At 35.1% G+C, this 24,041-nt stretch overlaps 1 protein-coding gene across 3 annotated transcripts in view; it reads right to left on the reverse strand.

The window, feature by feature from the left end:
• RB1 (RB transcriptional corepressor 1) overlaps positions 1-24,041 on the reverse strand; it is a 179,483-nt gene that overhangs the window by 102,644 nt on the left and 52,798 nt on the right. For all 3 annotated transcript variants that reach the window (XM_045475948.1, XM_045475970.1, XM_045475959.1), the window contains 8 exons: positions 23,694-23,732; positions 22,266-22,333; positions 19,121-19,231; positions 16,995-17,137; positions 14,772-14,849; positions 11,826-11,935; positions 10,650-10,727; positions 7,922-8,009 (listed from right to left, as the gene is read on the reverse strand). In XM_045475948.1, the coding sequence (XP_045331904.1) occupies positions 7,922-8,009; positions 10,650-10,727; positions 11,826-11,935; positions 14,772-14,849; positions 16,995-17,137; positions 19,121-19,231; positions 22,266-22,333; positions 23,694-23,732 (715 nt within the window). The remainder of the gene's footprint in view (positions 1-7,921; positions 8,010-10,649; positions 10,728-11,825; positions 11,936-14,771; positions 14,850-16,994; positions 17,138-19,120; positions 19,232-22,265; positions 22,334-23,693; positions 23,733-24,041) is intronic.

A 24,041-nucleotide genomic window follows, 5' to 3' on the forward strand; every position in this document is an offset into this window, starting at 1 on the left:
CACCAGAAATTTTCACAAAGCTAGAACAAACAACGCTAAAATTTTTATGGAGCCACAAAAGACCCCAAATAGCCAAAGCAATGTTGAAAAAGAAAACCAAAGCAGGAGGCATCACAATCCCAGACTTCAAGCTGTATTACAAAGTGTAATCATCAAGACAGTATGGCACTGGCACAAAAACAGACACATAGATTAATGGAACAGAATAGAGAACCCAGAAATGGATCCACAACTATACAGTCAACTAATCTTCAACAAAGCAAGAAAGACTATCCAATGGGGAAAAACACAGTCTCTTCAACAAATAGTGTTCAGAAAACTGGATGGGAACATGCAGAAGAATGAAACTGGACCACTTTCTTACACAGAAATTCAAAATGGATGAAAGACCCAAATGTGAGACAGGAAACTATCAAAATCCTAGAGAACCTCTTGGGAACTATGGGGACCGAAAAAAAGCTTCTGCACAGCAAAGGAAACAATCAACAAAACTAAAAGGCAGCCTACAGAATGGGACAGGATATCTGCAATGACATTATCTGATAAAGGGTTAGTAACCAATATTTACAAAGAACTTATCAAACTCAGCACCCAAAAAACCACCTAGTTAAGAAATGGGCAGAAAACATGAATAGGCACTTCTCCAAAGAAGACATCCAGATGGCTAACAGACACATGAAAAGATGCTCAACATCACTCATCATCACGGAAATACAAATCAAAACCACATTAAGATACCACTTCACACCAGTGAGAGTGGCTACAATTAACAACTCAGGAAACAACAGATGTTGGCAAGGATGTGGACAAAGGGGAACCCTCTTGCACTGTTGGTGGGAATGCAAACTGGTGCAGCCACTCTGAAAGACAGTATGTAGGTTCCTCAAAAAGTTAAAAACAGAAATACCCCACAACCCAGCAATTGCACTGTTAGGTATTTACCCAAAGGATACAAAATAGATTCAAAGGGATACATGCACCCAAATGTTTCCAGCAGCATTATCAACAATAGCCAAACTATGGAGATAACCCAATGTCCATCTACTGATGAATGGATACAGAAGATGTGGTATACACACACACACACACACACACACACACGCACGCACATATACACATGAATATTACACAGCCATCAAAAAGATTGAAATATTGCCATTTGTAGCAGTGTGGATGGAGCTATGTATTATGCATATGGGAATGGGAGGAGAGAAGAGAGTGAAACAAACCACAGCAGTCTCTTATTTGGTTTATTGACAATGCTTTATTTTTTTATTTAAATGCAAGTTAGTTAGCCTACAGCATAGTATCGGTATCAGGAGTAGAATCCAGAGTTTCATCACTTACATAAAACACCCAGGGCTCATCCCAACAAGCACCCTCCTTAATGCCCATCACCCGTTTAGCTCATCCCCCCATTCACCTTCCCTCCAGCAACCCTCAGTTTGTTCTCTACATTTAAGAGTCTCTTATAGTTTGTCTCCCTCTGTTTTCATCTTATCTTTCCTTCCCTTTCCTTATGTTCATTTGTTGTGTTTCTTAAATTCTACCTATGAGTGAAATCATGTGATGTTTGTCTTTGACTGACTTATTTTGCTTAGCATTAATACATTCTGGTTCCATCCACACTGTTGCAAATGGCAAGATTTCATTCCTTTTCATCACCGAGTAATATCCTGTGTATAAATACACCACATCTTCTTTATCCATTCGTCAGTTGATGGACATTTGGGCTCTTTCCATAATTTAGCTATTGTTGATAGCGTTGCTATAAACATTGGGGTTCAGATCAGCTTTTTTGTGTTGTCTGGATAAATACCTAGTAGCGCAATTGCTGGGTCATAGGGTAGTTCTATTTTTAATCTTCTGAGGAACCTCCATACTGTCTCCCAGAGTGGCTGCACCAAACCACCAGAGACTCTTAATCACAGAGAACAGGATTGACAGAGGAATGTGTAGGAGACAAACTAGATGGATAATGGGTACTAAGGAGGTCACTTCTTGTGATTGGCACTGGGTGTATGGAAGCAATAAATCACTGAATTCTACTTCTGAAACCAATACTGCACTGTATGTGAACTAACAAAAATTTAAATAAAAAAAGAGTGAAACAAAATAAGCTTTCTAAAACCAAGCTTAATTATACCTTTCTTTGAAATATGAACACTGGAGCACGTGGGTAAGCATCTGACTCTCGATTTCAGCTCAGATCATGATTTCATGGTAGGTCACAAGATGGAGTCCTGCATTGGGCTCACACTGGGCATGCAGACTTCTTAAGATTCTCTCCTGAGGTGCCTGGGTGGCTCAGTCTGTTGAGCATCTGCCTCTTAATTTCAGCTCAGATCAGGATCTCATGGTTTGTGAGATATAGCCCCACCTTAGGCTCTGCACTGACAACGTGGAGCCTGCTTGGGATTCTCGTTCTCTGCTCCTTCCCTGATCATGCTGTCTTTCCCTCTTTCTCACAATAAATAAACATTAAAAAAAAACTCTCTCCCTCTGCCCCTCCCCTATTCACTCACTTTCTACCCTCACCTCTAAAAAATAAATAAATAAAATATGAACACTGTCATTCAAAAATTTCACATTCTATAAAATCAATAATTCTTTGGGAAAGAAAACAGCACACATATGTTAGAAACACTAACAAAGAAGCCTCTCCTGTCATAAAGTCATTGTTGCCTGGCACAAAAATAAACACTCAGATCAGTGGAACAGAACAGAAAACCCAGAAATGGACCCACAAACGTATGGCCAATTAATCTTTGGCAAAGCAGGAAATAATACAATGGAATAAAGACAGTCTCTTCAGCAAGTGGTGCTGGGAAAACTGGACAGTGACATGCAGAAAAATGAACCTGGACCACTTTCTTACACCATACACAAAAATAAACTCAAAATGGATGAAAGACCTCAATGTAAGACAGGAAGCCATCAAAATCCTCGAGGAGAAAGCAGGCAAAAACCTCTATGATCTTGGCCACAGCAACTTCTTACTCAGCAGGTTTCCAGATGCAAGGGAACCCAAAGCAAAAATGAACTATTGGGACCTTATCAAAATAAAATAAAAAGCTTCTGTACATTGAAGGAAACAATCAGCAAAACTAAAAGGCAACCAACAGAATGGAAGAAGATATTTGCAAAAGATGTATCAGATAAAGGGTTAGTATCCAAAATCTATAAAGAACTTATCAAACTCAACACCCAAAAAACAAATAATCCAGTGAAGAAACGGGCAAAAGGCATGAATAGATACTTCTCTAAAGAAGACATTCAAATGGCCAACCGACACATGAAAAAATGCTCAACATCACTCAGCATCAGGGAAATACAAATCAAAAACGCAATGAGATACCACCTCACCCCTGTCAGAATGGCTAACATTAACAACTCAGGCAACAACAGATGCTGGTGAGGATGAAGAGAAAGGATCTCTTGTGCACTGCTGATGAGAATGCAAACTGGTACAGTCACTGTGGAGAACAGTATGGAGGTTCCTTCAAAAAATTAAAAATAGAACTACCCTATGACCCAGCCATTGCACTACTAGGTTATTTATCCAAGGGATACAGGTATGCTGTTTCGAAGGGACACATGCACCCCAATGTTTATAGCAGCACTATCAATAGCCAAGAAAGAGCCCAAATGTCCATCAATGGATGAATGGATAAAGAAAATGTGGTATATATACACAATGGAGTATTACTTGGCAATCAAAAAGAATGAAATCTTGCCATTTGCAACTACGTGGATGGAACTGGAGGGTATTATGCTAAGCAAAATTAGAGAAAGACAAATACCATATGACTTCACTCATATGAGAGTTTAAGATACAAAACAGATAAACATAAGGGAATGGAAGCAAAAATAATACAAAAACAGGGAGGGGGACAAAACATAAGAGACATATGGAGTACAGAGGGTTACTGGAGGGGTTGTGTGAGGAGGGGATGGGCTAAATGGGTAAGGGGCATTAAGGAATCTACTCCTGAAATCATTGTTGCACTATATGATAAGTAATTTGAATGTAAATTAAAAAAATTAATTAATTAAAAAAAAATAAAGTCACTGTTGCCAAAACATTCACTTAAATGCCTACAACTTCTAAAATTTTACTTACAGAAGATGGCATTCATTATAAAAATAAAGAAACCTGAACTAATAAAGACATAAACTCAAAGAAGAACTTAGTGATCCTCAAAACATGCTCTTAAGGTAAGCAATTTGCAATCTAGATAGGAAAAAATGCAGTTAGGCTGTTAAGCTTCATTTAATGTTAAACTTTACATTGAGCTCCAGAGAATGCCCCTGAGGTAGAATATTCTGCCAAACTAAAATACTGTAAAATAAAAAAAGAGCTCCTACATACTCAAAATGTTGGAGGAAATATTCAAAATGAATTTGAGAAGATAGATTATTGGGGGAAAATGAGAGACGGGGGGGGAGAGGGGGGGGGGAGAGAGAGAGAATGAGAAGCAAACCATACGAGTCTCAACTATAGAGAACAAAAAGGGTAGCTGGAGTGGTGCTGGGTGACGGGATGGGTTAAATGGGTGATGGGCATTAAGGAGGGCACTTGAGAGGAGCACTGGGTGTTACTGTCAGAGACGAATCACTAAATTCTACACATGAAACCAATTTTACCAGATATGCTAACTAGAATTTAAATAAAAACTTGAAATAAAAATACGAGAACAGGGACACCTGGGTGGCTCAGTTGGTTAAGCGTCTGACTTCAGCTCAGGTCACAATCTCCCGGTTCGTGGGTTCGAGTCCCTCACTGGCCTCTCTACTATCACCACAGAGCCCACTTCATATCCTCTGTCCCCCTCTGTCTGTCCCTCCTGTCCCCCTCTCAAAAATAAACATTTTTAAAAACAGAACAAAGAGATTATCATTCTTTTAACTTCTATCATTATTTCTTTTAAAAGTTCTAAGCAATGGAGTAGCTATTTTTGGGAAATATTCTTGTGCTACAGATAATCCACATATAAAAGCAACTTCAAGCAATTTGGACAAACAAAATCAGTTCTGAGCCAACACAATTATGAATATGATGACAAAATACTTTGCTAATTCATGGGGGCATATAAGCAAGAGATGACAACAGAGTATGACAAAGCCACAGGCAGGTCACGGTATTAAATGTTAACCACACAGGGGCGCCTGGGTGGCTCAGTCGGTTAAGCGTCCGACTTCAGCTCAGGTCACGATCTCGCGGTCCGTGAGTTTGAGCCCCACGTCAGGCTCTGGGCTGATGGCTCAGAGCCTGGAGCCTGCTTCCGTCTGTGTCTCCCTCTCTCTCTGCCCCTCTCCCGTTCATGCTCTGTCTCTCTGTCTCAAAAATAAATAAATGTTAAAAAAAAATTTTTTTAAATAAACAAATGTTAACCATACAGAGCACAGAGTTATTGGAATACGGCAAATTGTAATAATTCTCTTGGCCTTATCCAATTTCCATGGATGAGCATTTCTGTGACTCCTAACCTTCATTTAAATTTAAATAAGGAGTGAAGAAGCAAGCAAGCAACGTACACGTTAGTTTTCATTCTTTCTTTTTTTTTTTTTTTAACGTTTATTTACTTTTGAGACAGAGAGAGACAGAGCATGAACGGGGGAGAGGGTCAGAGAGAGAGAGAGGGAGACACAGAATCTGAAACAGGCTCCAGGCTCTGAGCTGTCAGCACAGAGCCCGACGCGGGGCTCGAACTCACGAGCCGTGAGATCATGACCTGAGCTGAAGTCGGATGCTCAACCGACTGAGCCACCCAAGCACCCCAGTTTTCATTATTTCATTCTTTCTCTAGTTTTTGCACAGCAGGGGCCCTTCAGATGTCAAACTCAGGTCTATAGGAATTGGAAACTGCAATACACACAAGTTCAGACAAGAAATGTAAATAAAAATGGGCTGAAAACAGGATAAAAAAGACTATAGAGATATGGTAAATGTTAAATCCTAATACCACATTCAAAGAAAAGATCTTAAAAGCAGTCAGAAAGAAAATATACACTAACTATAATGAAACAACAGTCAGATTCACAGATTTCTTAAACAGCAATCAGGAGAGCCAGGAAATAGCAAAATAATATCTACAAACTAGTAAGAGAAAGTAAGTATCTAGAATTGAAGACTCAGCTAAACTACTTGACAAAAAGTAAGACTAAAGAAATTTTAAGAAACAAAACACAAACCTTTTAAGTTCATCCCAAACTGACACTCACTGAGGAAATTATTTAAATATGTATTTGACACATGGATCAATGGAAGAGAGTAAAGAACCCAGAAATGGACCCACAAATGTACAGTCAACTCATCTTCAGCAAAGCAGAAAAGAATATCCAATGGAAAAAAGTTCTTCAGCAAATGGTGTTGGGAAAACTGGACAGTGACATGCAGAAAAATAAACCTGAACCATTTTCTCACATTATACACAAAAATAAACTCAAAATGGATGAAAAACCTATGTGTAAGACAGAAAACCATCAAAATCCTACAGGAGAAAACAGACAACAACCTTTTGACCTTGGCCATAGCAACTTCTTACTTGACTCCAAAGGCAAGGGAAACAAAAGCAAAAATGAACTATGGGGATCTTATCAAGATAAAAAACTTCTGCACAGTGAAGGAAACAATCAACAAAACTAAAAGGCAACTGACAGTATGAGAGAAGATACTTGCAAATGACATATCAGATAAAGGGTTAGTATCCAAAATCTATTAAAAAAATCAAACTCAAAACCCACAAAACAAATAATCCAGTTAACCAAGAGGCAGAAGACATGAATAGACACTTCTCCAAAGAAGACATCCAGATGGCTAACAGACACATGAAAAGATGCTTGACATGACTCAGCATCAGGGAAATACAAATCAAAACCATAATGAGATACCACCTCACACCTGTCAGAATGGTTAACAACTCAGGCAACGATAGATGTTGGTGAGGATGTAGAGAAAGGGGAACACTTCTGCACTGTTGGTGGGAATGCAAACTGGCATAGCCACTGTGGAGAACAGTATGGAGGTTCCTCAAAAAATTAAAAATAGAGTTACTCTACGACCCAGCAATTGTACTACTAGCTATTTATCCAAAGGATACAAAAATGCTGATTCAAAGGGGCACGTGCACCCCAATGTTTATAGCAGCACTATCAAATAGCCAAAGTATGGAGAGAGCCCAAATGTCCACTGACTGATGAATAAAGAAGATGTAAATAAAATCATACATACAATTGAACACTACTTGGCAATCAAGAAGAATGACACTTGCCAGTTGCAACAGAACTAGAATGTATTACGGTAAGTGAAAGAAGTAAGCCAGAGAAAGATAAATATCATATGATTTCACTCATATGTGGAATTTAAGAAACACAACAGATGAACATAGGGGAAGGGGAGAAAAAATAAAACAGAGAGGGAGGCAAGTCATAAGAGACTCTTAAATACAGAACAAACTGAGGGTTGCTGGAGGGAAGGGGGGGATGGGCTAAATGGGTGATGGTTATTAAGAAGGCATTTATTGGGATGAGTACTGGATGTTATATATGTAAGTGATGAATCACTAAATTCTACTACTGAAATCATTATTATATGTTAACTAACTTGGATTTAAATAAAATAAAACAAAAAAATATGTATCTGAAGAAGGAAGAAAATGAAATCAGAAATGAAGTCTAAGTTGCAAGAAAGAATTTGTCAACAAGCAAGGCAAAGATTAAACGTGAAAAAATCCAAAAATAGCACTAAGTGAAACAGTACTACCAACATCTAATTTGGAGGTTTCAAAAAAGCAAGAAATAAGATAACAGACAAGGGCATGTTGGTTGGGAGATGTTTAAAAAAATATTCAGTATTTTTAATAATTTTTCTAATTTTAAATTTCTTTATCAAAATAACAAAGTTTCATTTATTGCTTACATTAAAATAGGAAATCAGATTTTCTGATGGTTGATCACTTGCTGAATTTAAGATCATCATTAACTGTTGAATAGTATTCATAACGGTCCTAGAGAAAAAAAATAGGAAGAAATATTAAGCAATGAAGGAAAGTAAATAAATAAAATGTATCTATTTATCTATTTCACAAGTTAAATCTTCAAACTCACTATTTCTTGTTTATATTTAAGAAGTTCTCTGAAATAAGACTTTACAAGGCCCTTAGTGTACTGTTATTTATAAGGACTTACATTTACTTTAACCTTTAGGAAAGAACATGTTCATAATCACTAAGATCATAATTAAAAACACTGATATGTTTATTTACGAATAAAACTACATTTCAGTACACAATTAATTGGCAAAATTAATGATATTTTAGGAAAAGCACATATAAACTGCTATCAAAATGGTAATTTAAGAAAACATTACAATTAATGTTTTTCAAATACAGTAGCATATACCCTAACTCAAATGAAGAAACACATGACTTTACAAAGATTTTCAAGATGAAACAAACATTTTAGAAGTCATCACTGTTAAAGCATAAAATTGGGTCAGTCCCTTAAGATTTCTTTAATGCTATAATTATGTGTGTTGTACAGTAAATACTAATGTTCCAATTTTGGAATGGTAGCACATTGCTACTATAGGTACTGTTTAATAGTGCAAAGAACTATAGAATGTTTATGGCTGAAAGGTTCCTTAAATATTGTTCAGTGAACATGTTCAGTGAGAATTTTCTTCCTCTTTTTTGTAACCTCAGTAAGAATTACTCAGTTTGGAAAAAGAACTTGTCTTTACATCTTCTGAACTCTTTTGGTGAAAGTTTCCTTTTAGGAAAAAACATGTCAAACATCCCTGGTTTTTCTTTGAATCATCTTTGTTATTATACCAAACTATTTTTTTTTATAAATACTTAACATTTTTATTTTATTTTGCTTTATTTTTATTTTTTAATGTTTGTTTATTTTTGAGAGGGAGAGAGAATGAGCATGCACGAGTAGGGAAGGGGCAGAGAGAGTAGGAGGCAGAGAATCTAAAGCAGGCTCCATTCTGTCAGCACAAAGCCCTACATGGGGTTCAGACTCCTGAACTGTGAGATCATGACCTCACCCGAAGTCGAACACTTAACCAACTGAGCCACCCAGTTGCCTCTACACCAAACCATTATACCTCTCTCAACTGATATTTGTACATTCTCACCTTTCAAACATTATTGCTTTTATAACTTGTACATCCTCCAATCTACTTAAGCCACATTGACTAAAGCCACAAATAACTAATTGCTAAAACTAAAAGATCCTTCTCACTTGTTCTGATACCTGATTTCCTTCAAACATGTGACACTCAAACACCTGCTCCTTCCTAAAATTCCCTCCCTCCCTTGGCTTTTTTGGCTTCATCCTCTGAGGCCCCTTCTCATTCTCTTTAACTTCTATCCAGTCCTTAAATGCTAGCATTCTTTAGGGTTCAGCCCTTAATCAGCCATTCTTGCTATTACATACCTTTACTTCAGATAACCTCATCTTTCTTTATGGTTTTAACTTTCCCTGATGATTCTCAAATCTGTAAGAGCTTATATACTTCTGCTTACTACTTCTTCATATCCCATAAATGCCTCATGAATAATATTCTGAATATTATTCATCAAATATTTATCAAACCTGTTCTTGTTCCTTTATTTCGACTGCCTACTCTTGGCTTGGATATTCAGCATTTCTCAACTGAATTACTGCAATAGAGCAGTTCAGGGATTTTGACTATGTGTATGGTAATCAGGTCTATGCACATGTAGTTTAGAAAAATACCTCCTCAGGTTATTCTAATTTGCACCCTTGGTTAAGAACCACTGTGACACATTGAGAGGTCAATTTCTCACTATGTCCTCCTTAGTCCATCCCCTTGCAAACTACTACCATGTAATTCAGAAGCAAAAAAAAAAAAAAAGGACGAGTTTCAAGAAGAGGGAAAAGCAAGTGTGAAGGTCTTCAAGTATAAAGGAAGAGCTTTAAGCATTCAGGAAACTGGCTAGTTCATCATGAGCAGGCAAACAAGATGAGGTGAGAGAGGCAACAGAGGCTGGATCTTATAGGCACTGTGAAGGAATGTGCATTTCAACTGCAACAGGAAGCAATCAAAGGTTTAATATGGTGAACATGATCTGACTCACATTTCTAGATTACTATTCTGGGGCTCTCTGGAGAATATATTTGGTGGTGGGGAGAAAGGAAAAGTGAGGAGAGTAGACACAGCAAGATCAATTAGGAGGCTACTGCAAAAAAATCCAAAACAAAGAGAAAGAGATCTTGGACAAGGATGGTAAGACTGCAAATGGAGAACAGGAGATGGACTCGAGGTATTTAAAAGGTATATTCAACAAGACTTGGTAACAGATTAGATGTAGAAAGTGAGGAAAAGGACAGAAAAATGCTTCTAATCCAAGTTTATGCAGAGCAAAGGATAATACATCTTTTTCTTCTTTATTTACTGAGATGGAACACATTCCCACTCTAGCTTATATTCTTTAAGGACAGACAGAACTATGTCTAATAATCATATCCTCAGCAACTAGTAAAATACCTGGAATGCAAAGACCACTCAATATGTTTGTTGTGTGTATATACAAATATACAATAGAATGAACAAACCCAAAGGACTATAAGGCACAGAATAATAACAACAGTGAAAATCAAAAGAAAATTCATACCTAACTGGAGTCTGCGGAAGCATCGTATTCACCTCTTCATCAGAGTTACTTTTTCGTGGTGTTCTCTGCATTTCAAAACTAAGTAATGATAAACAAAGTCATTAAATATAGTTTGTGCTTTATGAATCAAAAGAGCAGTATATTACCATCATACAAAATGGTAAGTCAATAACAAGTGATAGGAAACCGATGATTCAAAAGCTGTTTAAGTAAATCAAATTTTTTTTTTCACCATTGTTTTTAAGTTGGGTTTCTTCCACTAGGTTTATGAAAAACAGGTACACCAATTCATTAACAATTTTTTAAAAGTTTTTAAAATTTTTTAAAACTGAAAGTTAGATGCTATCTCTAAATGCTAGATGGTATTACTAACCAAGCTGTTCAGTATTAAAAAATATCAAAGCTTAAGTTTCTTAACCATTACGCCTTCCAAAGACCTTACTTTGACTTAAACTTGAAACATTCTGTATTTAACCTATAAATTAAAGGGGCGCCTGGGTGGCGCAGTCGGTTAAGCGTCCGACTTCAGCCAGGTCACGATCTCGCGGTCCGTGAGTTCGAGCCCCGCGTCGGGCTCTGGGCTGATGGCTCAGAGCCTGGAGCCTGTTTCCGATTCTGTGTCTCCCTCTCTCTCTGCCCCTCCCCCGTTCATGCTTTGTCTCTCTCTGTCCCAAAAATAAATAAACGTTGGAAAAAAAAATTTTTTTAACCTATAAATTATATAGATTTTCAGTTACATATTCAAAAACTTCATGCTAACGACATAAACATAATAAATTTTTTGTAATTACTCTCAATCATTCCTATTTTAGGATTATACATGACAATTCAAGAGAATATACTTTTGTATTAACATTTAAAAAAAAGAACCAAGCAATAATAGTAGATGAAAGGGTGGGAAAGAGAGACCACTACTTAAGTAAACTAATTACTTCAACAATTTTCTTTTCATGCACATTTTAAAAATTATATTCAATAAAAAATAGTTGTTATAGAGAATAATTCACATTAAATCTCTGTTAATATATGCTTTTCAGCTTTATAGAAAGGCATTTGAAGTAACTTATTATAAATGATAAAGATCACAAAGTTGAACAAAAACCTATTTAACCTACGTGTATCAATATCAACCTATAATGTTATAGCAAAAGCATCTCAACAGACCATGTACAATACCTGTCTATAGGATCAGCCTGAAGAGTTTTATCATGATCCAGAAATAATCTTGCATCAAGATCTTTGTTTTTAAGGTAAATTTCTTCATATTGTTTAGAGAGACTTTCCACCTCAAAAGAAAAAAAATACTGGTGATTATCCTTTTCATATCATTTCATCTCTTAGTCCACAGAAGTACAGATTTAATTAAAGAATCTTTGTACAGCATACAATTTTATAATATAGACAGAGTTCACATGCAGTAATAATAGAGCACATCTAAAAGTGACATTAAAAAATTGTTATCTTTTTAACTCTAATCTTAAACGGATTTTATGCATGCACCCCATTCATTAGAGTTTTTTGTAGACAATGATCACCAATAACACAAAATAGTACTGAGACAGATCTGTAAGACAAAAATAAGTATTATTTTAATCAACTTAATTGCCAAGATTCTCCAAATAGCCCATACATCCCTCACTTTTAATCTTCCACTATGATTATGAATATAAGAATATTTTTCAGGGGCGCCTGGGTGGCTCAGTTGGTTAAGCATCCGACTTTGGCTCAGGTCATGATCTCACATTTGGCGAGTTCAAGTCCTGCAACAGGCTCTGTGCTGACAGCTGAGTCTGGAGCCTGCTTCCGATTCTGTGTCTCCCTGTCTCTCTGCCCCTCCCCTGCTCATATTCATTCACTGTCTCTCTCTCTAAATAAACATTAAAAAAAGAATATTTTTCAAACATTATAACAAACCTCCTGATTATACATTCTGCCTATCTTTTCTAAATTCTTTGGTGGCATTCCACCTCCCCGCCCAATTAACATATCACAATGTATTCCTAATCTCAGATACCTTTTCATTTCATTTGTTAGAATCTGTAATTCTTTTGTAAGTTCTGATTCATTATTTTCTAAACATAATTTAAAAACCAATGCCCAGTAAATAACTATTTGTCATGACTTCTGCTATGACTTTTAAAGTCAAAATATTTCTAACCTGAGAGAACTAAAATTGCATTTTAAAAGGAGTGGTAGGAAGAAATCCAGCTAGTGTAAACTTCTTTCTATGTAAGTTTTTTAGGTAGAACAGTTATTCATGTTAATTAAGTTCAATCACTGTGCCCTATCTTAGTGAGGCGCTAATTATCAATCATTTATTGACTGGCAGCTATTACTGCTATTTGAAAGATGCTGGGGGGTGCCTGGGTGGATCAGTGGGTTGAACATCTGACTTCGGCTCAGGTCATGATCTTGTGGTTTACGAGTTCAAGTCCCGCGTGGGGCTCTGTGCTGACATCTCAAAGCCTGGAGCCAGCTTCAGATTCTGTGTCTCCCTGTCTCTGCCCCTCCCCCAGTCACTCTTGGTCTCAAAAATAAATAAACATTAAAAAACCATTTAAGAAAGATGCTGGGGCGGGGGTGTGGGTAGCTCAGTCAGTTAACATCCAACTCTTGATTTCCGCTCGGGTCATGATTTCATGGTGCATGGGTTCGAGCCCCATGTCAGGCTCTGCACTGGCAGTGTGGAGCCTGCTTGGGATTCTGGCTCCTTCTTTCTCTGCCCCTCCCCCAATCACACACTCGTTGTCTCTCTCTCTCTCAAAATAAATAAATAAACAAACAAACATTTTTTAAAAACGCTGGGGTAAAGTTTATTTTAGGATTTCTACTAAAACTGTAATCCTTTCTAATGAAGGAAGAAAAATTACTATGAGTGTCCAAAATTCTTTAGAGCTGTGAACAGGTTATTTTTTGGCACATCAGTTGATAAGAAAGCTCAGTAATACAACATTTGACCCCATTTCTTGCTTCTCTAATGTCTTTTGCACTGCATCCCAATCTTAACAAATTAGCTGGAGTTCACTGAACAGACCAAACTATCATAAATCATTGTCCCTTTGAATCTATAATTTCTAACACTGAAAATATCTTTTTTTCTCATAAAGCTTATTCACTTCAGAAATCACATCTCCAAACAATTTTCCACAAAACCCATCTGCCCCACTTTGGATTAGGTGGATATCACAGCACCATGTGCAGACTTGTATCAGACTCTTGCAGACTCCTCTAATGTTCTTTTTCTTTGTCTTTTTCGCACTATGACCTTGTTGACTGTGAGTTAAATCTCTAATGAATAATATCTAGCACAATGCCTGGCACACATTAAGCACTCAATAAATGATTGTTGGATGAGTAAGTTTATTAATTCAAGGACTAGCTACCAATTTGGGGAGTAGAATCGGCAGACTAGCTATCTGATTCCATGTCTTTTGGTCTTGATAACTAATACCAGGTGCTTCTAAAACATTGCTTTAGCACTGAGTACTTGTTCTTCATCATTTATCTAAGCATTCTTTTCTCCACATCTTACCACGTAAAGTTCTAGGTTGTTCTGTTCTCATTGGAGAGCAAGATATTTGAGGCAAAATATAAAAAGAGACAAAGATGGATGGCACACCACTAAGGTAAAACATTTCTGCAATATAATCACAGCCATTTCAACCAAATTTCTTTTCAATTAAGTAGTTTAAAGTATTCCAAAGAGATGCTCCATAATATAGCAATGCCAATAATGTTGATAGCATCAGTCCATGGATCCTATGCTCAAGGATGTAGAGCAAATCAGAATCAAAATTTGATTGTGCATATTTAATTATACTGTACTTAAATATAATGGCCTTCAGAAATCCAAAAGCCCACACTTTGATTTTTTAAAAATTTCAGTATAAATCAATTTCCAGTGAAAATTATAAATGCTGCTTATTTATACATCTGAATATATACTCAAAAGGTTTTTCTGTTACTTATATAAAGTTGGCTTAGCACAATTCTACTTAGATTTCTTTCCTTGGGCAAAAAATATTTAATATACAGCAAAGCAACTTTAAGAAATTAGACAGCTATTCCTCCCTCCCAAAAGTCCCAAAACACAATAACTTTTTATTAATTTTTCCTTCCTACCTCTGGAAGTCCATTAGAAGCTACAATTCCAAGAGAATTCATAAAAGGTATGAAATTTTTGAAATAAACATTTTTCACCTGAAAAAGATAAAGTTACAACACAGCCATTAAAAGAAAAACCTTAATCTCTGTCACTTTTAACACTAGAATGAAAGTGCTAAATGACATTTTAATCAATGACTTACATTCAACCTAATGTGATACTTATTTATAATTAATTCCATTATTTACTTTTTAATTTACGTGAGGCAGATTTCAAGTCCTAGAATGGAAGTGGAGTAGAGGACTGTTAATGAAATGGGATTTATAAGAAGAAAACCCATTGAAACCAATCTCAGTATTCTGCATTTAACAAATGATGAAAAGATGGCTCAAAAAAATTAGGCAACTTGACCAAAGTTACACAGCTAGGAAGTGGCAGAGCTGGAATTAAAACCCAATGTATCATCAAAGCCAAGACTCTTTACTTCTCCCTACTATCTCTGATTTCTCCCTGAAGCATATTTTTAGGCCACTTCATATTTATCATGATAGCTAGCTTAGGGAACAGTCAAGTATTTTTGCAGAAATTTAGGAAAACAACCTGTTTTTACAAGAAAATAATTTCACACACATAAAGGATACCCCTAATTCAATTCAAAATCACATAAAAATATTTTGTAGAATGATGCATTTTCATACAAAAGCATCCTACATTTATTTAACATAGATAATAAAGACTGTAACAGGAAACCTGGAGTCATATTCCAGGCTGTTGTGCACTTGCAGTGTGTTACAAAATTTTAAACAACTTATTTTCATTTAACTTCTCAAAATCTGAAGTCTACATACATTAAGGTAGAAATAATATCAGTTCATATCTTCTACTTCACATATAAGTTATAAAAATTGGCTTTTGTAATACTTTTTTTTTTAATTAACTCCCACTTAACTGGAGTATTTATAAAGTAGGTAGTTTTAACTAACCAATTAGTATTAACTAACCAATAATTATATAGCCATAAATGTAACTAATCAATATATAACCAAAAACATTATATGTAAATACCCACTGTCAATTAATTAATGTCAATGACTACCACAGTTTTTAATCAGCTACACTTTAAAAATCATTCCCATAAATATTCTAAGTTACAGAAGTTATTTAAAATGAAAAAATTTTAATCATTTATTCCTGATTTTAGAAATAAAATTTTATAAGTAGTTCTGAAATCCATAGAATTAACAACCAGGAATTAGCAAACTGTATTTATGTCTGTTCATTATCTTAAGGGACTTAGCAATAGACTGGGTTAAAAAATATTTCAACTACATTTGTCAGCTTATTAACAAAGATTATTTGTGATTCTAGAAAGTAAAACACACACACACACACACACACACACACACACACACACACACGTATAAAGTTGATACATCTATATCCACAGGTATACCTCTGTATCTTTGCTGAAATTGACAAAAGCCACAGTACTAGAATTTAGGTATCTTGGTAAATCATTCCAACACTTCTTAAACTAAATTTTGAGATCATACTCCATTCCTTCCCAGCTGACAGAGAAATTTCAAAGATGCAACATTTCATACAGCTATCTGGCAGTAGTGAACTGTGGACAATATAACAATCTATGAGAGAAACAGCATTGTACACTAAAAGGAGAAACTGGTAGCAGATTTACCAAAGTCTAGACTCTGTTAGTAATTAGCTATCAATCTCTAGCTCATTCACTCATTACTAAAAGGAGGTTGAGTACATTGTTTCTAACATTCCTTCCAATTCCAACACCCCAGATTCTGTGAACAACATAAGCAATTCCAGGATGTTCAAGTATATTCTCTACCATCCATTAGCATCTGGTGTAATATCTGGAAAGAGTGTATAGGCTGAACAGCAATTTAATGTTGATATTACTTAACACCAGGATTTTCTTGCAGGGTATTTTAAAACTTAGGAATTATCAGTAGCCACAGAAGAATCAAAGAACAAATTCATTTGAAAACTACTGCCTTAATGATGCACCTTTCAGTGATTCCTGAATAAGGGAGGCACTCTCTTTAAAATCAAAGTAACTTAATATGAAAAGTAATGTTTTTCTAAATATTTTGCTGCAAAAGAATTAGCACTAATTACAAAAGCAACTTGGCACAAAAGAAGTATATACTGTTAGGAAGAACTTATATCTAAATCTACTTCATTTTAAAGAAATCATGAAGTTAAATTACCTCATCTATATTACATTCATGTTCTTTACAGAGAACTTCAATAATTCTTGTATCATTTTCTAGTTGTTTTGCTATCCGTGCACTCCTGTTCTGACCTCGCCTTGGTGTTCGAGGTGAACCATTAAAAGGTATTACAGCTGTTTCTGTAAAAATGGTAAATTAGATAAGAACAATTGCACTTTCCACTGTATAAAATAATGAAGTATTCTAACTCGGGGGATCAGAAATAATCTTGGTAACATTCTGCTACTTTTATTTATTAGGCTTCATTAAAAGGCTAATAGTCTCATCTATCTATTGAATATTTTTTTTATTTACTGATAAATAAACTCTCATAGCATTTACTATATTTTGACCCAGATCACTTAGAAAGTGATAATATACTGATTACTTACTTACTTGTCTTATCTCTACTTCTATACCTTATACTACTTGAGGGCAGAGTCCAGGTATGATTTATTAAGTAAATTTATTAAGTAAATTACTGATTTATTAAGTAATTAGTAAATCAGTTATAAGAAAAAAAAAGAGACAGATAGAAAAGGAAGTTTTTTTGTCTCAAAAGCGTATCAACCAGTCATAAGGTATAGATCTTATTTAGATTCTGATTTAGTCAACCTGTAAAAAAAAAAAAAAAGTTTTAAAATCACTTTTAAAAGGCAAGTGAAAATCTGAACACTTACTAGATATTTGGTGGTATTAGGTTAGAAATCACTATTGATTTTCAGGTGTGCTAATAGTCACTATGCTTTTTAAAAAGACTACCTTTTAGAGATACATACTAAAATTTGTAAGAATGGAATGGTATACAAAGATGTGCTTCAAAATAATATAGCTGATGCAACTAGGCAGCAGATGGGGCTCCTGGTTGACCATAAATTATATGTTGAAGGCACGTGATTAAGTACATGAGGCTTATTATACTACTGTCTACTTTTGTATATTCATCTGGAATTTTCATAATAAAAAGGTAATTAAAAGTTTACCATACTCAATTTAACACCTCATCCTGGTTTCTCCTTAACATAGCACTTAGAAAATTAAAACATGTATTTGAATAATCCAAAAGAACAAAGCCTGTCAACCTAAAGTAACATCCTACATGAACTTCCTAAACTTGTAAAAATTGAAAAAAGTGAAGAAAAGACATATAATCATTACAGAATCAGAAATTTTTAAAATATATTGTTTTGTATTTTTTTCTCCCATTTTGGTTTCTGCTACTGATCTTTTTCTGTCAAACCACGTTCAACACATTTTTCTGTGAAATTATCGTTCAGAAAGATTAATTAGGCTTCAGTTTTTCAGCCACTTTCAACACCACTTTTGACTTCCATGTTTTGATCTGTCCTCTATTACTTTTAGTATTATTAATACTTTCATCATTTTAGGAGCAAGGAAGCAGTTCAGCCTAGTTTACATTTTTCTGTGGTATAATAAGTGATTTTGAAATTCTACTCTTGATGCCACCAAAAGAAGCAATTCCATTCTAAGAGGAATATACTCATCTTTGCTTAATACTCTCTATTTCAACAACAGTTATTTTCTTTTTATTATTTTTTTTAGCAAGAGTTACTCTCATTTAAAAACACTTCTCACCTCATCACCCACTGAAGTAGATGATAATTATATGCAAAAAAAGTTAGTCACATAATAATTAGCATCCAATAATACAATTTAGGTAATCTCCTCCTGCAGAATGGGCTACTCTTTCTCATGAAGTTTCACCCATATCTGTGCCTTACCTCTTATTTTCTCTTTACTAGGAATATTCTACCCCAACTTTGCCTAACCCTCAAATGCTATCTACTCTTCAACACTCAGTTCATATCCACCTCTTTTATATGGTCTTCCTTGGTCTTCCCCTGCTTTCTCGTCGCTTGAACTCTCATAGCATTTACTATATTTTGACCCAGATCACTTAGAAAGTGATAATATACTGATTACTTACTTACTTGTCTTATCTCTAATTCTATACCTTATACTACTTGAGGGCAGAGTCCAGGTCTGATTTCTTTTTTATCATCCCATTCAGCTCTAGAACTATGTTTTGGACCTAGTCGATATTAAATAAACAACTGTTGAGTAATGATGTAGAAGGTGCATAAATTATTTAAAATACTTACTATATGGTTCTTTAAGCAACGCAGGAGGTGAGAGTTTAATAAAATAATCAAGGACACAGAGCATTAACTGAAATGAGATGACGAGATCATCTTCCATTTGTAACACTTCCCCTGAAAATAAAGTAGGTTCACATTGTAAAGTAACAGACTAGAAACAGAGATTGAGATCTTTAAATCAGGGAAAATTGTAGGTATGGGCATATGCATATACTCATTTATTTAAGAGTCACTAAAGGCGTATTAAAGCTTAAAATATTTTGTTTCACAAAAATTCAAGATTTGAAATATATAAAATATAAATGAAATATATAAAAGGTTATGAAATTATAAATGAAGTATAAATCTACCATGAGAATTTGACATTTAGCTATTATTATTATAATTCATTCCCTATGTCTAAATTCATTTTGTTTCTGGAGCATCTGGGTGGCTCAGTTGGTTAAGCATCCAACTTTGGCTCAGGTCATGATCTCACAGTTCGTGAATTCAAGTCCCATGTCAGGCTCTGAGCTGACAGCTCAGAGCTGGAGCCTCCTTTGGATTCTGTCTCTCTCTCTCTGCCCCTCCCCCACTCATGCTCGCTCTCTCTCCCTCTCAAAAATAAGTAAACATTAAATAAGTAAATACATAAAAGTCAAGTGAAGTCAGATCAAATCCTCCTCCAATACCCAATAAAATAAAAGGAAAACATGTACTGGCTAAGTGTCAGTACCAACACCAAATTTAAGAGATACTGACTCAGAGTATCCTCATCTTTTCCTCCTCTTACGTGGAGGGCACAGAAATTGCTGATGAGAGAAGGGTAAAAGAGAGGAAGTAAATGGTAGCTAACTTTCTGATAAACACAGAGACTCCAGTATATTGTGCTGAACTAGGGGCCAATGTGAATCCCAACACAATCCTGTTATGGAAACAGGATGTAATTATCACTATAAATGTTCTATTGTAGAGTGCATTCTAACAAGAATCTCAGAACAACAAAGACTCATACCATTCTAGATAAATTCTCCACTTTCTCCCTCACCCCGACTAAAAATAAATATAATAAAAAGGCTGTACTCATATTGTAGCTCTTTGGGGAATACAACGAGCCAAAGATAAAATGCAAAGTGAGTGAAAAGAGATTTATTCACACTACATCAGAGAAAACAGAACATCAAACACCAACCACAACAGAGAAACTAGAACATCAGGTCAGGGTTGCCTACAAAAAGTCCTAGTAACATGAGGTGGGGGAGAGCATGAGAAACACAGCAATTATGCAAACACAGTACAGAAAATAAAACAAGAAAAGAAATAAAAGAATCACAATGTAAGAAGGGGAAAAAAAATCAGAGAACCCAATCTGGAAGATAATATACGAGAAGAAAATGCCCTATGACTCCTTGCACTAAGAAATAAAAAGCACAAGTTACATAAAAATAAGGAGCTAGAAAAGCTAAGGAAAAACTGAGGACCAAATAACACCATTACAAACACAGTTTAGCTCAAAACAGAAGAAAGGCTCGAGACAAAAAACAGTTAATACATAAGAAAAAGACCAAAGATCAGAATAATATGAGAAAAGATACTAAATATGGAGGACAAAAACAATCCAACATAAGACAGCTAAGTTCCTGAAACAGAATAGAATAGCACCTAACTGAATAGAATAATATTTAAAAATGTAGTGCATGAAGGGTTCCTGGGTGGCTCAGTTGGTGATCTCCTGGTTCATGGGTTCAAGCCCCACGTTGGACTCTGCACTGGCAGTGCTGACCCTGCTTGGGATTCTCTCTCTGCCCTTCCCCCACTTGTGCTTTCTCTTTCTCTCTCAAAATAAATAAACTTGAAAAAATGTAGTATGTTAAGATTTCTTTGAAATAAAGTGCAGACCTTCAGTTTAAAAAGAGATATAGTGTTACAAGAAAAACTAATACAGAATAGTAAAAAACAAAAGAGATATTCTAGTTAAGATAATGAACCTCAAACTTAAAAAAAAAATCAAGTATTTAGACAGTAAATAAGTGGGGGCGCCTGGGTGGCTCAGTCAGTTAAGCATCTGACTTCAGCTCAGGTCATGATCTCACAGTCCGTGAATTCAAGTCTCGCATCAGGCCCTGTGCCAACAGCTCAGAGCCTGGAGCCTGCTTCGGATTCTGTGTCTCCCTTTCTCTCTGCCTCTCCCCCACTCGCACTATCTCTCAAGAAAAAAAAAAAGTAAATAAGGGGTGGAAATTAAGCTAGTGTCCAATTTTTTAATAGCAATGTTTAATGCCATAAAACAGTGTCCTGAGGAAAACAGTATGACACAAAAATAGGACAGACAGCCAAGTGGTCCTTCAAGTATAAAGCCTATGGACATGACTCATAAACAACACAGAGAATATGGTGCCAAAAAGCCTTTTTTGAAAAACTCCTTCTTGGTAAAATCCAGCCAGCTAAAGATGAATCAAAATAAAGAACTCAGAAATGGAGAAGCTGTAACAGAGAAGTGACAATAAACTTAGAATCCACCAAAACAGAGAAGTGAGAATAAACAAGTAATTTTAATTATAGAAGAGAATGTATGTGTTATAATCTTTGATAATGTTAATACGAAAATGCAAAAATCTTAAAGTAGGGAATGTAACAGGAAGTAACAGGAAGAGTGGTAATATTAGTGCTCTTTTCTTTCAAGCAGATTAATACCTTTAAATCGAAACACAAGGTAAAATTAAAAAGATTGTAACCTTAATTTTTTAATAATGTTTTATAATCTTAGAGAAATTATAACTGGAATGACAGTCTAATTTTAATGATAATTATTTCTAGGTAGGTTTTGGGTAATTTTTCTACACTTTTCTTTGCATTTTCTGTATTATTTGAATTATGTATTGTGACTGTACCATTTTTATAAAAACAGTAACATTATTCTTAAAAAAAAAAAAAAAAGGGGAAGAAGGATAAAAGGATATTAGAAACAGAAATGAAATAAGACATTTCCAAAGCTGCTTCCAGTGCCATAATTACAAGAACTTACTAAGAGTTCACAAGCCACACAGAGAATTGGGGAGTGGGGGGGGCGGGAGTAACATTAAACTGAATAAAAAACTGAGTGTAGTCCAAAAGAATTATCAATTATTGCATTTGAAACATTCACATGTAACAAAAACAATGACTTTACCTTTAGCTAGTAAAAATGTGATCCAAGAAGCTTTTAGCACCAACAGAGAGTTTATTTCAGTAGATAGCCTGGTAAACAAACAGAAAGCAGAAAAAAATTTTACACTGACAGTCTTCAACTATTTTTTTCCTTTTACTTATTTATTTTGAGAGAGAGAGAGAGTACATGCACACACAAGGTGTAGGTAGAGAGAGGCAGAGAGGGAGGGAGAATACTAAGCAGGCTTCACCAACAGTGTGGAGCAATTGAGACACCCAGGCACCTCTTCCTTCTTTTTAAATTACAGGCCTAAGTTGATTGCGTAAGAGAATACAATCCATTTTAAATGTACAATTTACACATTAACTCAATTTGCTTCAATTCAGTGAGTGGTTTTACCAATATTTATATTTAGCCCATGTACAAAATGTACAAAATACATTTTGTAAAGGAAATATTTAATATTTCAATTCTAATCGAAAAATATGCATAAAAAGTGGTATACTATGATGTACTTGGTTTCCAATTACTTAATACTTTCCTGCCCTTTGCTTTCTAATTAAAATCAACATTTAAGCAGAGAGAGAGAGGTTTGGGTGACTCTACTTTACTAATTTAACACTATGCTTTGATAACTTGTTGGTATTAACAACTGGAATAGATTAATTAATAAACATATAATTTCCCTTTATATCAATCATCTTCAATACCACTAGTTCAGTGGGGCAGAATATCTCATATACTACTCATACCATTTCCAAAGAAAATCTCTAGAGCTCTTACATGGGTATACTGTTGGAGCACGTACCATATACATTTAAAAAGATAATTTGGAAATTTTAATATACACTTCACATTTACTCTTACAAAAACACTATGCTTTTAGTCTTACTAAAGTTAATAAAGTGCTTATAACAGACCCTCAAAAAAGATTTAGCCAGTGAATATGCATTTTCCCCTGAGCAGGTGATATGTTGCACTGAATGAACTTCCACCCTATTAGTTCACCTTGCAGTAAAAGGACATGTATTTCGTACCACTGTCTTTGTGAGAAGGTAAGTAATCTGCACGAAGTATAAATCTATGACCTTAATTTATGAGGTAGCATGCTATAATCTATCAAACTAACCCTGACATTAACATGTTTGGGGTTATTCCAGAAAAATCTTTAAAAAAAAAAAAAAGAAAAAAAAAGACAGGGGCAGCTGGGTGGCTCAATGGTGTCCAACTCTTGCTTTCAGCTCACGTCATGATGTCATGGTTTGTGAGTTCGACCCCTACATTGGGCTCTGTGTTGACAGTGTAGAGCCTGCTTGGGATTTTTCTCCTTCCCTCTCTCTATGCTCCTCCCCTACTCATGCTGTCCTCTCTCTCTCAAAATAAATAAAATCTTTTAAAAAATAAATAAAAATAAAAGAAGATAAAAATAACATGCCAGGAAATACTTACAAACTGCCAGGTTGTGTCAAATATATATGTTCACATGTCCTAAAAGGAAAAAATAATTATATTACCATTATGGCTTTTTTTAAAGTTACTTTTAAATTTTTTTCATAACTTAGAAATCAATTTTATCATGCTTTACTCATCTTATTTCCAGAAGTATACATCTTATTATTTTTCTTTTTATCCAGAAGTATACATTTTAAAGACAAAAAATTACAGTATTATTAAAAATGTTAAAGTAGGTTTTTCTTATACATGACATTTCCACACATCACTGTTAATATTTAACTACAAAAGGACTGGATTCCTCATGGGCATTTGTAACTCAGAATGTATTTTGCAATTAAATCT

The sequence above is a fragment of the Leopardus geoffroyi genome, chromosome A1 (assembly GCF_018350155.1).
Source record: "Leopardus geoffroyi isolate Oge1 chromosome A1, O.geoffroyi_Oge1_pat1.0, whole genome shotgun sequence".
Taxonomy (NCBI): domain Eukaryota; kingdom Metazoa; phylum Chordata; class Mammalia; order Carnivora; family Felidae; genus Leopardus; species Leopardus geoffroyi.